Genomic DNA, 14,309 nt, shown 5'->3' with positions numbered 1-14,309 from the left:
AAGTCTTAAAGAGACTACTATCCCCAAATAAGTCATTTGAATTTATGAATTTTTTTTTTGACAGAGACATAGAGAGAGAATCAGAGAGAGGGATAGATAGAGACAGACAGATAGGAAGGGAAAGAGATGAGAAGCATCAATTTTTCATTATGGCACTTTAGTTGTTCATTGATTGCTTTTTCATATGTGCCTTGACCATGGGGCAACAGCAGATCGAGTGACCCCTTGCTCAAGCTAGTGACCTTGGGCTCAAGCCGGTGAGCCTTGCTCAAACCAGATGAGCCCGCGCTCAAGCTGGTAACTTCGGGGTCTCACACATCCCTGGGTCCTCCACATCCCAGTTCAACACTCTATCCATTGCGCCACCACCTGGTCATCATTTGAATTTAAAACTGATAATATCAAAGAGCTTAGTATACCACTCTTCTTAGTAACAGTTACAATTTTATTTATACTTCATACTATTCCTTTTATTTTAACAAAATTACCTTCCCACTTCTAGATCCTTATGTCAAAGTGTCTCTGATGTGTGAGGGTCGAAGATTAAAAAAGAGGAAAACTACTACAAAGAAAAACACTCTGAACCCTGTGTACAATGAGGCCATTATTTTTGACATCCCTCCGGAGAATGTGGAGCAGGTCAGCCTCTCCATCGCCGTCATGGATTACGACAGGTACGTACATCTATCTGCTCCTTAAGGAACAGCTACATGTAGTCATATGCAAACCAAATTCCTCTATAGCAGTTTTAATGTCAATTAGAAGAGGGAAAAATTATTCATTCAAAACTCATTTTTCCCACTTTATAATATTTTTTTATTATTATTATTATTCTCCAAAGAAGTGTTACTCTTAAGTTGAGGATGGGATATGTTAGGGCTGGGGAATGAATGGGTGCAAAAGCAGTGTGGAGCACATGACAGAAAGCACTATTGTGAAGCCTTTGTACAGTAACCACAGAGATTAAAATCAACAGAGTGTGTTTTCCCAACTGGGCTGGAATATGATTATTATGGTTCTTACCAGAGCTCAGTCATTAACTAGCTGTGTGAAAGGGAAAGTTATGGAATCTCTTGGGTGTGCACTTTTCCCATTTGTAAAACCTTAGTGTGATATGGAACTGCGACCACTAAGAGGAGAAAGCGAATAGCGGCATGGGAACACAGCCTTGCAGCTTTCACATCAATCTTAAGACAGTGCTTTGTGGACAACTCTTCCAGCTTGCACACCTGGAGTCACTTCTTCCTTAAATAAATTGCAGGTTCCCAGGTACAGCTCTGAAGGTTCTTCCTGCTGCAGCTCCTACCTGTACCTGCCCACCCTTCCTTGTCTGGAGGATCACCTTGCGCTGTGGTCTCATTCCCCCATGCCATACAGCCCTGCTCAAGTCACCACTTCTGTGTCTTCCTGGCTAACCAACCTCTTCCTCCCTTGAACTCTTGTCCCACCGTAAATGTTCATATCTCTTCTTTGGCCCTTAATCTGTATTTCTTTTTATTGTTTTGCTTTTTATATTTATAAACCTTTTAGAAGTGAATACTGCCTGTTTAACCTACAAAATTATGAGCACATAGACAGTGTCTTACTACATTTATTTTGTTCTAATGATAACACAAGTGGAACAGAACACACATATACAGATATTTTAAAACAATATCCATTTTATAGTATCATGAAAATGGTAGTAACCAGGACCCTATAACCTAGAGAAATTAATATTTCTCTATTGATTATTATTAGCCAGAGCAATCCTCTGGCTCAGAACTAGCAAAATGAAGCAGTGAAAAATGAAATGATAGGTTTCTTCTATACTGTTCACAAAATTAGAGGATATTTCAAAATGAATATGAAGGGATAAAATATCCGCTAATTTTTGTGAGCAGTATATTTAAAATTAAATTATATCACAATTCATAAAAAAAAAAAAGCTATCATTAGAGAGAGAGAGAGAGAGGGAGAGATCTTGAATTAGTTGGAATTCCAAACTAAAAGCCTTGTGCTGCTTCCATCAGGAGCCCTTGTCCTGCTTGACAAAAAGTGACTCCTATTGACTCCTCAGAGCAGTGGCTGCAGGTGGAGTCGGCTGAGCACGGGCCACCCAGGCAAGTTTAGGGAAATGGATCCTGACAACATATAAAACCGAAAGATTAAAGAAACTTATTTTTAAAAGTATGCTTGTTTGGAACACTTAAGATTGAGGGAAAGGATAGTAAACATACAAATCTATATCAGTGACAGGAAGAAAGTAATGAAATGTCCTAAAGTCATCTCAAAGTCTCCTTAGAGACATCTGTCAAAATAACCTTTGAAATGCTTTATATTACACTACATTCTTTTTTTTCCTTTTTTCTTTTTTTTTTTTTTTTTTACACAAAGACAGAGAGAGCATCAGAGAGAGGGATAGATAGGGACAGACAGACAGGAAGGGAGAGAGATGAGAAGCATCAATCATTAGTTTTTTGTTGCGACACCTTAGTTATTCATTGATTGCTTTCTCATAAGTGCCTTGACCGCGGGCTTTCAGCAGACCGAGTAACCCCTTGTTCGAGCCAGAGCCCTTGGGTCCAAGCCGGTGAGCTTTTTGCGCAAACCAGATGAGCCCGCACTCAAGCTGGCGACCTCGGGGTCTGGAACCTGAGTCCTCTGCATCCCAGCCCAATGCTCTGTCCACTGCACCACCACCTGGTCAGGCTACACTGCATTCTTGAGAAGCACCTTAACCATTTGTGCCCTTGAGTCGATTCAAATCCTGCCTCTGCCTCTTACTAAGATCGAAAAGCAGGGAGGTCCCTGGACTCCTGGGTGCTTACTTTCTGTCTCTGTAAAATGGGATGATGATAATGTTACTCATTTTTCATGGTGTGAGGATTACGTGAATCAGTATATTTAAATTTCTTAGAATAATGTCTGGTATATAATAAGCTCCAAAAATATTCATTGTCATTATTATTTTGATTTGTTCCTATAAAAACAGGACATGGATGGAAAATAGGAATGTTGTTCAATATGCTCTAGTGCTATACAATGAAAAAATCAGATGTGTGGTCCTGAACATGCATAGCCCTGCCCTGTTTAATTAGAGTACAAGCATAACATTTACTGACATATCATTCCAAGTCAATTAAATGTAATCATTTATATAAGAAAGAGCTCTTGGTGAGAAGTCTAAGTGTCATTAAAGACCATTAAGCCTTGTGGGAAGAGGAAGATTTTGATTTACGTCACATAAAGTTAATAGAATTGCTTCTAAGAAAGAAGTACATCATATAGGTAAGAATGAGTTAGCATCTCTCATTCACACTATATTTATTATTGTGAAATGTACTCAAGTTACAGAGCACTAAAATGTTTTATGTGTGTACTTGTACAGCTTCATTATTTTTTATTGATTTGAGAGAGAGAGAGAGAGAGGAAGAGAAGGAGAGAGAAAGAAATATTGATTTGTTGTTTCATTTGTTTTATTCATTGGTTGCTTCTTGTATGTGCCTTAAACAGAGATTGAACCTGCAACCTTGTCATATCAGGGCAATGATCTAACCAACTGAGCTACCTGGCCAGGGCCTACAAATTCATTTTTAAATGCTGATCCTATTTAGTACATTTTAGTTGACTTAAGGTTTTGTTTTACTCGATCTGAAGTAGTTTGATCTGAAAAGTCATTTAAAACCTGTCACAAAAGCTGTTTTAATCATATGTTTAAAATTCTGCTAAGATGTGTGAAACTCCATGTATCTTTAAATATTGGAATGAAAGTGTAATATTCTCTGAATTGCAGGGTAGGACACAATGAAGTCATAGGTGTGTGTAGGACAGGACTGGATGCTGAGGGTCTTGGGCGAGACCACTGGAATGAAATGCTGGCCTATCACCGAAAACCAATAACACATTGGCACCCCTTGCTGGAGGTGAGCTCTGTGATTCCCAGATACCTACTCTCTTTTTTTTTTATCTCTTTTGCTTAAATATGCTGTCTGATAACAATATTCTGTTGTTTTATATATTCACCTATTTAAAAAAAGTTATTTTAAAACAGAAAAATTAAAACAGATACTGCTCTTGCTTTTGCTCCACAGATTCTATCTTCTGGTGTTCAGAGTTCGGTATGCCTTGTTCGGTTTCAAATATCACTAAGCTTTCTGTGTTCCATATTCCTGCAAGTCAGTTATTTTCTTTGTGTAACCTAAAAACTTGTATCAGTGAATGGTGGCGCAATTGAGTACATTCATTACTAACTGGAAACTGAATGTTGGTGCTTCTCTGTTGTGAAAATAACCACTTGACCTAAACTTCCCCAGAATCCCTTAATAGAGGCATTATCAACTACTACAACTCATCTAGGTAAGAGGACAGGTATATCTACCCCAACTTGGGCCAGGAAGTAAAAGTGCTCACAGATTTTTAAAATATCGAGGCATCAGCAGGATCAGAGCCGGGTGGTGCTGTGTGACTACATACTGAAGAAACTTGGGGCAGATTACTTTAATCTAGGTTCTGCATTACTCTGTCATAGTAGTAAATTTGTAGAGGAAATATCAATAAAATGCCAAATATTGAGTTCTTGGCATTAAGTATGACACAATGTTAGCTCTGAATATGATATTAAGTTGTATTATCAGAAGAGATATTAATACCAGTTTCTAAGAGTCTACTGGAAATTGTCAGTCTACTCAAAACACTAAATGGAATAACAGTGGTTACAGCCTCTTGAAGAGTCATAAAATTAGTCATTCATATAACCCGGTTAATTGAGAGATAAAGCATGTTGACAAAAGAATTTGTGGTCAATGACGGAATTTTTGCAATTCGGTGAAAAGAATAGCTCTCATAACCACATAGTAAGTGAATGATATATTGCCACATCTCCATGACAAGATTCTGCTTCTTGTTCTGACACTAGGCACAGTGTAATTCCTACTAAATGTGCTTAGGCCCAGGTTCTAGTCTCAGCTTAGTTATAAAAATGTGTCCTTCACTGTGTCTCAGGACACAGAGAAAACTAGATGAATGTGGTGTGAACATTTCATGCTCAGACAACAGAGGTGAACAATCATTATAGAATCTGCTTATATATGTGTACGTTACAACTATTTACCTCACTTCATCATTTCAGAGACAGAACACACGCACACGCACACGCACAGGTACCCAGGTACCCAGCGCTTTCCCCTATGGTGGTTTCAGAAATACAGACAAGTATATTCTCTAAATAGCTCAACAAGTCTAGGGAAGGCTGTCTTTTATTTCTTGTTTTTGGCAGTAGAGGTGGAGGGAGAGAGACCGGAACATCGAGCTGGTCCTGTATGTGTCCTGACGGGGGAATCAAACCTACAACCTTCGCGCTCTGGGACAATTCTCCAACCATCCCAGCTATTTAGCCAGGGCTTCATTTTTTTTTTTTTTTTTTTTTTGAGACAGAGAGAGGAAGGGAAAATGGGCAGGGTGGGGGGTAAGGGAAGCATTCATTTGTTGTTCCACCCAGTTGTACATTCAATGGTTGCCTCCGGTGTGTGCCCTGACTGGGGTTTGAACCTGCAACCTTGTCTTTTTGGGATGATGCTCTAACCAACTGAATTAGCTGGCCAGAGCTTGTGTTATATTTCAATAGTGTATATTGTCTGAAGTATAAAGTATACTGTAGTGCTTACTATACATTTATGATCCTTTCTTGATTCTCATCTTTGTTTTTATTTAAGGTTTGAAAAGTAAATATTAGTTTTAAGAATCTAGACATAAGAGTAAAATTTGCGGGCAGAGCACCACACTGAAGGGGCACACGGGTTCTAATCCTTGCTCCCGTGGCTGTGTAATCCCAGGAAGACCACCACCTCCGTCTACAGCTGCCACGCTTCATACTTAATGAAAATGGAAATGCAGGCCCCTCAGACTTCTCAGAAACTATGTAGGGAGAAATGACATGATGTGAATGAGAGCTAATGAAAGGCATGTGTTATATGACCCAGGGTATATTATAATTACATATGACTGTTTAATGAGCATTATGCTATACATTTATCTGATAAAGGGAAATGATGGACTAGGCATGTGTTTCTGTCAGTCATTATAGGATATATAGGAACTAAACATTACAATATGGACATCAGAAGAAGATCCTAGATATTCTTCTAGCAGTAGAGTATCAAACCACAAGTGGACTAAAAGATTATGTAAATGCACTTTCTCCAGCAAACAGCTTGTTTTGTCCAACTCCTGCGCTTACATTCAATGGTCAAACAGAACATACGGACTAGAAACCTAAGAACTAGCTGCACTTTGCACTGTGGGAAAGTGATGAGTATGAAATTAGGTGTTTTGTTGCCAGAAGAAGGATTAAAATGACAAAGGAATAATTTGAGAGCTGGGTAAATTGGTGGTACAGAAACTAAAGCATCATTTAGAAAATCGGGTTACTTCTACAAAGATAATTGAGAATTTATTCTGTTGTAACTAAACTTATTAAATGTACATAATATTTAGGGACCATGAGAAATTAATCTTTATCCTTGTAGTTCTCTTTTGCCAATCTTAGTCCCTGTCATCTCATTAATTGCTCCTATAAAAGTTACTTCCTGCTTTAGAACAAGTAAAGCGCAGTCTGTTGTGTCTAGAACCTCTTACTGCATTTATCTACCAATTGCGCCCCACTGTAATAAATCAGTAGTTGTTTTACAATAAGAACTGAAAGCCTAGCACAGAATGTGAAATGGAACTGCAGTCATGAATAGCTGTCTACACATTGCTGCTCTGCATACTATCTTTGTACCACACTCTGCCTACATCTCTACGAGATATTTGTGTTCTCTCATGCTACCTGACAAGGTGAGTTCTGAAGTACAGGGTAGTTATATATATTTTCTCTTCAGAGACTTGCATATCATGAGTGACTATTCACTATTTAAAAAAGCAATGATGATCCATTGTATTATTTTTTATACTAGATTATACATTATGAAATTATTGTCTTTCAGTTACCTGGCAGGGCGACCAGTTTTGACAGTCAAGGATCTTGTTCATCTCCCAAACCACCTTCCACACCGTAAAGCCTCCAAAATAAGACCATTGTAGTAGGGACCCAGGAGGACTCATCAGATCAGAAAAAAGTAGAAGGTTTGATTTCCTCATTTAAAATATATCCTAGTAATAAACAAACTTAATATGTAATTTTTTATTTACTTCTTTTTGTCTGTTAATTAACTTTGGACATCTTGATATATTTTACTTGAAAACAGATAGTCCTTACTTCCATAAGGCATTTTGTTGTTCTTGTTATATGCCTATTAGCACAAAAAGTGTGTATTAAGTTTTAATTCTTTGCATAAGCAAAGAAATACATTTTCAAAAATAATACCTAGAATTTAATATTGTTTATGCTGCTATTGTGTAAAGTAGCACAGGTCACGTGTATGGTTTTGATTTTGTTACAACTATGTTCGTTTCTTGGTATGCACATATTTCTGTATAACCTTTAATGGAAATTTTGAACTTACTTCACACAGCATTAAATCCTTGTGCAATCAAATTCACGTTACTTTTCTGATAATATATTCTTTCATTCTAAGCAAATTATTTTCTTGATGAGGTTTGGCCCTGCTAACCCCAAGATACTGTCTCTCAAGCTTGTTGTTTATAACATACAGATAAAGCTGTAATTTAAAGAACCATTTTGAATATAAATTTAAGAAGTAATATTTAGTAGCTGGAAAATGGAGGTTGAGCCATTTGGGCTACCATTTTATATTGTCTTAATGTTGCATTAGTTCACACATCTGTTGTACTGTTTAACTGGTATTTTAAAAATTCTAATAATCTTAATCTCAAATGTAGCATTAGTATTCCTAAATAACTAGAATTAGAAGTCGTTCATTTTTTTGTGTTTGTAAGGTTTTCAAGTACTGTGACATATACATTTTGTGACATGAAGCTATCATGAAGATCTTGTATTTCTGATAGACCATACTAACAGACACCAAAGGTACAATAAATGTCTGCTCATTGTTGTTAAGGTTGTACACAGTATGGTGACTTTCAAAACCAATCAGAAGCTAATTGTTAAAACTGGGTATTTTCTTAAAGAAAGGATGACTTATTTTTCAGAAAATTATATAAATATACCATAAATAATATAATTTCAACCTTTAATAAAAATAAAATGATTCTGAAGGCCCAACCCCATCGTCCTTTCAGGAAAGACATTTGCCTTATTAAATAAGGATCAAGGACAGGCCACTCGTGGTGAAAACTATGCAAATGTTTTTACAGGATAGAACTTTCTTTTAAATCAAGTTAACTTTTTATTGTCTTATTTCTGGACCCTGTTGGAAGGTATCCCTGTTGAATAACCTCAACCTTACTTTTGAGATTTGTACTGTGGATAGTGTTATTTCAAGTTTCTCCCAAGATAGGAAAATAAAAGACCAAAACAAAGCAAAATAAAAAGGCGAGAATTTCTGTTCTTAGACTATGAAAACACCTTCATCAGAATGAGAAATTTTGTCAATAATTATAAAGTTTTTATTTTAGTAAAATTCCATATTTCTAAATATTAAAAAATAAAAAGTTTTAAAAGCCTTGAAAGTTGTTTATTGGCATCTCTCATAACGATGGCATTACTGTTAATTAAGATGTAATTTATACATTTAACATTATAAAGGCAAACAATTCCCTGAAATTTTTCAAACACTGTACCATCGTAGTGAAAGCTAGTATTCCTAGCTAAATTTTCTAATTGAAGATAAAAGAAGAAACCTGTTTGAAATACCTGACTATCTTATCAAGCCTGAAATAATCATTGCTGTAGACTGAATCACTGAATAGAACACTTCCATTTTGGAATTCTTTATTTTACTAGAAAATAACAATTGTCAAATGGGAAGACAAAAGTTACCTTCTTAATAAAATGACATTTTTGGAGATAGTTGTTTGATTAGTAGCTATAGCTACAGCTTATAATTAATTAGTAATATATATCCTAAGTGATTATAATAATTGTTTCCATCTGTAAATGTATTTAAGAACTTCATTCTTAAAGCTTATGCTTTTTTTTGCCTCATACAGAGAAAAAGCCAATGCTTGCAATGGGAAAAAAAAAGAAAGAAAGAAAAAATGCAAACAATCAACCAGGCAACTTTAATATGGGAATTGTAGATTAAAATACGTTTTTAATGTAATTTTCTAAAAATATTTCCTAGGGATTAGAATAAACTCAACAGGCCAGAGTACTTGTTAACCCTGTGAAAGAGATTAAGGAGAGAAAATTAACCACAAATTATTTTTCACGCAATACATAAGAAAGGTTTACACTCATATTGATAAAGCATTATTTAAAATGATAGTGCACATTATATAATGTAATCCTACCATATTTTAATACAACACATTCTCACTCTACACAGCCACAACATGCATCCAACCATAACGTATTCTCTTTCTACCTGTGATTGCAGATGGAATGTGTTTCATTTCAATATTTAAAATAAGGTGTGATCTTATAGATTTCCCCCACTTGTTCGTGTGGGACACCACATTTTAATGACAGCACTGACACATTATGAAGTTGCAGCTTCAGTATATAATGAATACCTAATTTCAGGGACTTATTCAGGGACTTGCCAAATTTAAGTCTAGGAAAAAGGAGCCAATGTTGTTTCTTTAGCTAAGAATACCGGTGTTCTTTTCAAGTTATTTATTTATTTACTTATTTATTTTACTTGATTCACTAAGTAATCCGGAGAATAAGGAAACTGAATATAAAAAGAGCATTCTTATTTGTGGAGTACATAATCTCCCAAAACTCTGAATAGTTGATGCTTTTTTTTTTACACTGGTTTCTTAAAAATATTTTTCTTGACAATTTTAATATTTCTTTTTCAGGCTAGTCCTGTTTGTAGTACTTGATTTACATGTAAAACTCATCAGTACGTTCACAGTTGAGTACAAATTTCATCAGGACTATTGCCAGGAAACAAGAGACAGGAAGGCAGAGCCAAGCACCCACTTTCTTACGCAGTTTTAAGGAGTGTGTGCGTTGTTCTAGTCACTACAGGGAGATCACAACTGATCAATACTGACTCAGGTTTTAGATAAAAGCAAATATCTTTGAACCTATTTGGTTGTGATATTTAATTGACATTTTCACCTGTTTAATCTCCTGTTATGTTTATTATTTTAAAATTTTGTGGACTTAGTAAAGAGCCATCAACGTCTTAAGGTTTTCTTTTAATGAGTAACTGTTTCAGAAATAAAAAAAAAAAAGCCAAACTTCCATTCTTTTCTCAGCTTTTACTATCCATAAAGGAAATATAAGTTATTTCAGAATGAGTTATCAAAAGAGCCAAAGACTTAGCATTGAATGCATGGTCATTTCTTTACCTTTTTAAAAACGGTTCTTGATGTTATCTCACAATGAATATTTTCACGGAATGGAGCTTCATCTGAAATTATTTTGCTACCTTAGTTGTGATTATGACCAGGTAATTTAATAACCTGATAATTATAAAAAGAAAAACTAGAGTTAATAAAGATTTAAGAAAGTCATTCAACCTCAATAAAGTCTAAACGAAAATGCTGAGATCTGGTTTTTTCACAACTTTTTGTTGAAGCAACTCTGGTTGTTCCAAGGCACTTAATTGATCTAAACTTTTATAGTTATTAGGCTAATAATTTATTGCTGCCAATAAGAAATGATACAAAGGCACAGAACATAAAACAATTTAAAGAATCTACATAAGTAAATGATAAACAGATGTGTTAATGCATATTGAAATAAAAATATTTGAATTTGAATATAAAGCCAAAAACTCCTTTGTATTTAAACTTTTAGTGGAAAGTAAATCCACTAACAGTGTTCAAAAAAAAACCCCAAAACCCCATGATACAGTATTTTAATAGTTACTCAGTGACCAGGCTCAGGATATGATTTGTCTGAGCCATTATATAAAAGAAAATGGTGAGTTTGCATTTTACATGGGAAACAGCTAATTAAACTAAATGCTGTTTCTAACACATTATTCAGTAATACTCTTTAATATAAGAATTTTCTGTTTCTAAAAGACTTTTCCTACATTTACTCAATCTTGTGTTAATTTGAGTGAATGGTAATTTAATAAAAGATGCACTGATAATCAACTGTTTGCCAAAAATATGTATATTTGAACAGTGGCATTTAATATTCAGTTTAAGTGTTTTCTCATTAAGAAAATAAAAACTGATTTTATTTTTGCCCTGTTCATCATGAAGATAAGTAACCAGGATTTTATTTGATGGCATGACAATATCATTCTATAGACACTTTTAAAAAATCACTAAATTAAGGTTTGAGGTAGGATTTTAGTATTTATTGAATGCCAACATTTTGAATACTAGACGTAATGATTGAAAAACAAAATAGATGTTTAAGGGAAAAGATCGACATCTTTGTGCCTGAAATTATTTAAATATACTCCTACAAGGAGGAATTGATTAAAATAATCCTATTTTTATTTATATTGAGGCACTGGAAGTGACCTCAGTAGATCTTGAGAGGCAGATAATATTTATATGGAAATATTTCATCTCAAACTGACAGTAACTTCTGTGCTCACCTAGGTCGTGAGAACCCTCTCCAAGAGCAAACTATGCCTGATCTTGTCATGAAAGGGTAAAAATTGCCATTTTCTTTGGAAATTTTGTTCTGATTTGCATCTCCTATGCACAGAATCCCTATTCACTGTACAGGGTGGTGGATTTCAATTATTCAACTTCATGTTTTTGTGCCCTCAGAAACAATGTATTGGAAAACAATGCATGTTATAGAAATTAGTCAAAAATTCTTAAGAGAAGTAAGTCTCAACGTTGGAAGGTTAATGCATTGGGGTTTTGTCTTTGTTCTGTCTTTCAAAAAATTGTTCCCGTCTGAACATCACTACATGAAATTATGTTTGACTATGATTTTGCTGTAGAATAAAGTTTGTGAGCAACAACAACAAAAATCCTATAATCCCTAAAGCTACGTACAAACTGGCCACAGAATCATTCTCTAAAAAATTGCATGGTTTACTCTGTTTATATAGATCGTTTTGTGGGTTTTATTATATATTTGTTTTTTTCTTTAAAAACACCCTCTAAGATTTCCATTTTAAAAAAAACAGTAATTTCCAGTGTGAATAGCTTCATAAATTCTATTACTAAAAAAGAAGCTGGTAGACCAACTTTAAGATAAAAATATTTGCATTTATAATTTTTAGAGAGAAAAAGTTCAATCCAAGTTTGTATTATTTGCATTAACTTTTTATTGACCCTTCCAACTGAAAGATGTAATTGGGTTCATCTACAAAATACGTGTAAATTATGCAACACCATAAAGTGAGGCCTTCATTTTATTATGAAAAGTGAAGAAGTCAAAATAGAAAAGAACTGCCTCACATTGTAAATGTGATGATTTCACTAATAAATATCCAAGATATTTTCCAATTATTCCAAACTGGCAGCAACCATGAAAATTCTTCTCTTTTCACATGACATTGAATAATTTGGATCCACCACATTTAATTCTGCTTTGTATCTGTCAGTCATTGTTCATAAGGTGACTTTTTAACTGAACTTTGTGATGTAATATGTAACCATTGTTCAAATCAGTATGTTTGACTTCTGTAGTATAGAACGGAAATTTTAAAATCTTTTGAAATTTGTGTTTTCAGCTTTTGTACATGGTAACCAGCCATTTGTGAAACTTGACAGCATATAATTGTATTGCTGAGAACAAATGTTTTTGCAGCTACCTTTAAAAGATGCTACACATTTCAGTATTTTTACAATGTCTTTAGAATGTGTGAACATATTTGTCAGGTTCAGATGAATTATGTAACAATGAAACCTCAAAGCTGTTATGAAGTTTATGATTACTTTTGTAAAAGAAAATGGAAAGCACTTGAAATATAATTTTACTGTTTCATATGTATTTTGAAAAATAAATAAAGTGATAAAAATTACTTTTGTTTGTCTGAAAAAAATACTTTTTCCATATTTAATTTTGAGATGTTTATGTTGCTACTTCTTTAATAGTCATCTTCTTTTGGCATTTACATTAGAGAGTGGTGTAATTCATTCATCAGTATTTCAGCAATTCAAAAAATTGCATATATCTTAAAAACTTTACTTAATACATACCATTTTTTCCACAAAATTATTAATTTAAGGCCCTGGATAATTTCTATTAAGTGGTAATTATTAGTCAAGTGTTAAAAGAGGTAAATACCATTGATACATATTAGCTACATTGTATCATCTGGAAAAAGCCCCTATAAATACTTTAGCAGGTGATCCAGTAGTTGGGACATACCAACTACTGAATTTGTTTCTGTTTTGCCTCAGATATTCTTTTGTTTTTTTAATTAATTTATTTTGTTAACGTGGTTTCAAGTGTCCCACTTAATATAACACCCTCAGCTCCCCCACACCGTGCCCCCATGCCCCACGCAAAGTCTATCTCCAGTCCCATTTCACCCCCTTCACCCACCCCTACCTCAGATTTTCAAAAATATTTTCATAAGGAATGTTTGTAGCAACTAGCTTTAGGCACGTGATATAGTACTGACTCAAAAGAAATTAGAACTGTTAAAAAACCAGATAGTTGTTCTGTCCCTGGAGTCATTGTTTTAAATGAAATACAACTCAAAGAAACAAGTAAATAAGACTGTATAGAATGCAGGGGAAAGCAGCCAATGATCTGACTTGTCATCCTTGCTTAAGTCCTTATATTTAAAAGTGAGGAGACTGACTGAAATCTAAGTTTCTTCTGAAAACAAATGGCCACTTCTTGTTAATATTTCTAAATATCTCCCCAGTAAGTGTTTATACTTATTTTCTTAGGACGAGTACATATTTATACTGACACTGATTTAAAATGCAGTTCCCGCTAACAATATATGAGTTTTCAATTACTCTATACGTACTTGGCATTATTGTTTGAGTATTTGCCAATTTGATCATGACAAAAAATGGTATCAATGTTTTAAATTTTTTTTAGTGGTATTGATCATTTTTATATATATTGATTGTCAATTTAAATTTTATTCTTTAATATTTTTCCCATTCTTCTGTTGGAATTGTCTTCCTAATTGATTTTTAGAGATTTTTATTGTTTCTCTTTTTAATGCAGACAAATTCTTCATATGATCACATCTCAAACTGATCTCCATTTTGCAAAGCAAAAGGTGCAATATTAGGCTATAATCTGTAAAGGCAATTTATACAATATATAAATTAAAAAATACATATATGAGAAATATACAGCAAAATGCAATTAATAGTTAACCAACCCTTGAAAAATATGAGTT

The 14,309-nt window shown here is 34.2% G+C and overlaps 1 protein-coding gene across 1 annotated transcript in view; it reads left to right on the top strand.

Annotated features, from left to right (window-relative positions):
- SYT10 (synaptotagmin 10) overlaps window positions 1–12,944 on the top strand; it is an 80,051-nt gene extending 67,107 nt beyond the window's left edge. The window contains exons 5-7 of the mRNA XM_066368941.1: window positions 503–674; window positions 3,776–3,905; window positions 6,966–12,944. Of these exons, the coding sequence (XP_066225038.1) occupies window positions 503–674; window positions 3,776–3,905; window positions 6,966–7,037 (374 nt within the window). The 3' untranslated portion in view covers window positions 7,038–12,944. The remainder of the gene's footprint in view (window positions 1–502; window positions 675–3,775; window positions 3,906–6,965) is intronic.
- The last annotated feature ends 1,365 nt before the right edge of the window (window positions 12,945–14,309 follow it).

This window comes from Saccopteryx leptura, chromosome 2 (assembly GCF_036850995.1).
Source record: "Saccopteryx leptura isolate mSacLep1 chromosome 2, mSacLep1_pri_phased_curated, whole genome shotgun sequence".
In the NCBI taxonomy this organism is placed as follows: domain Eukaryota; kingdom Metazoa; phylum Chordata; class Mammalia; order Chiroptera; family Emballonuridae; genus Saccopteryx; species Saccopteryx leptura.
This window is presented reverse-complemented; position numbering and strand designations above follow the sequence as displayed.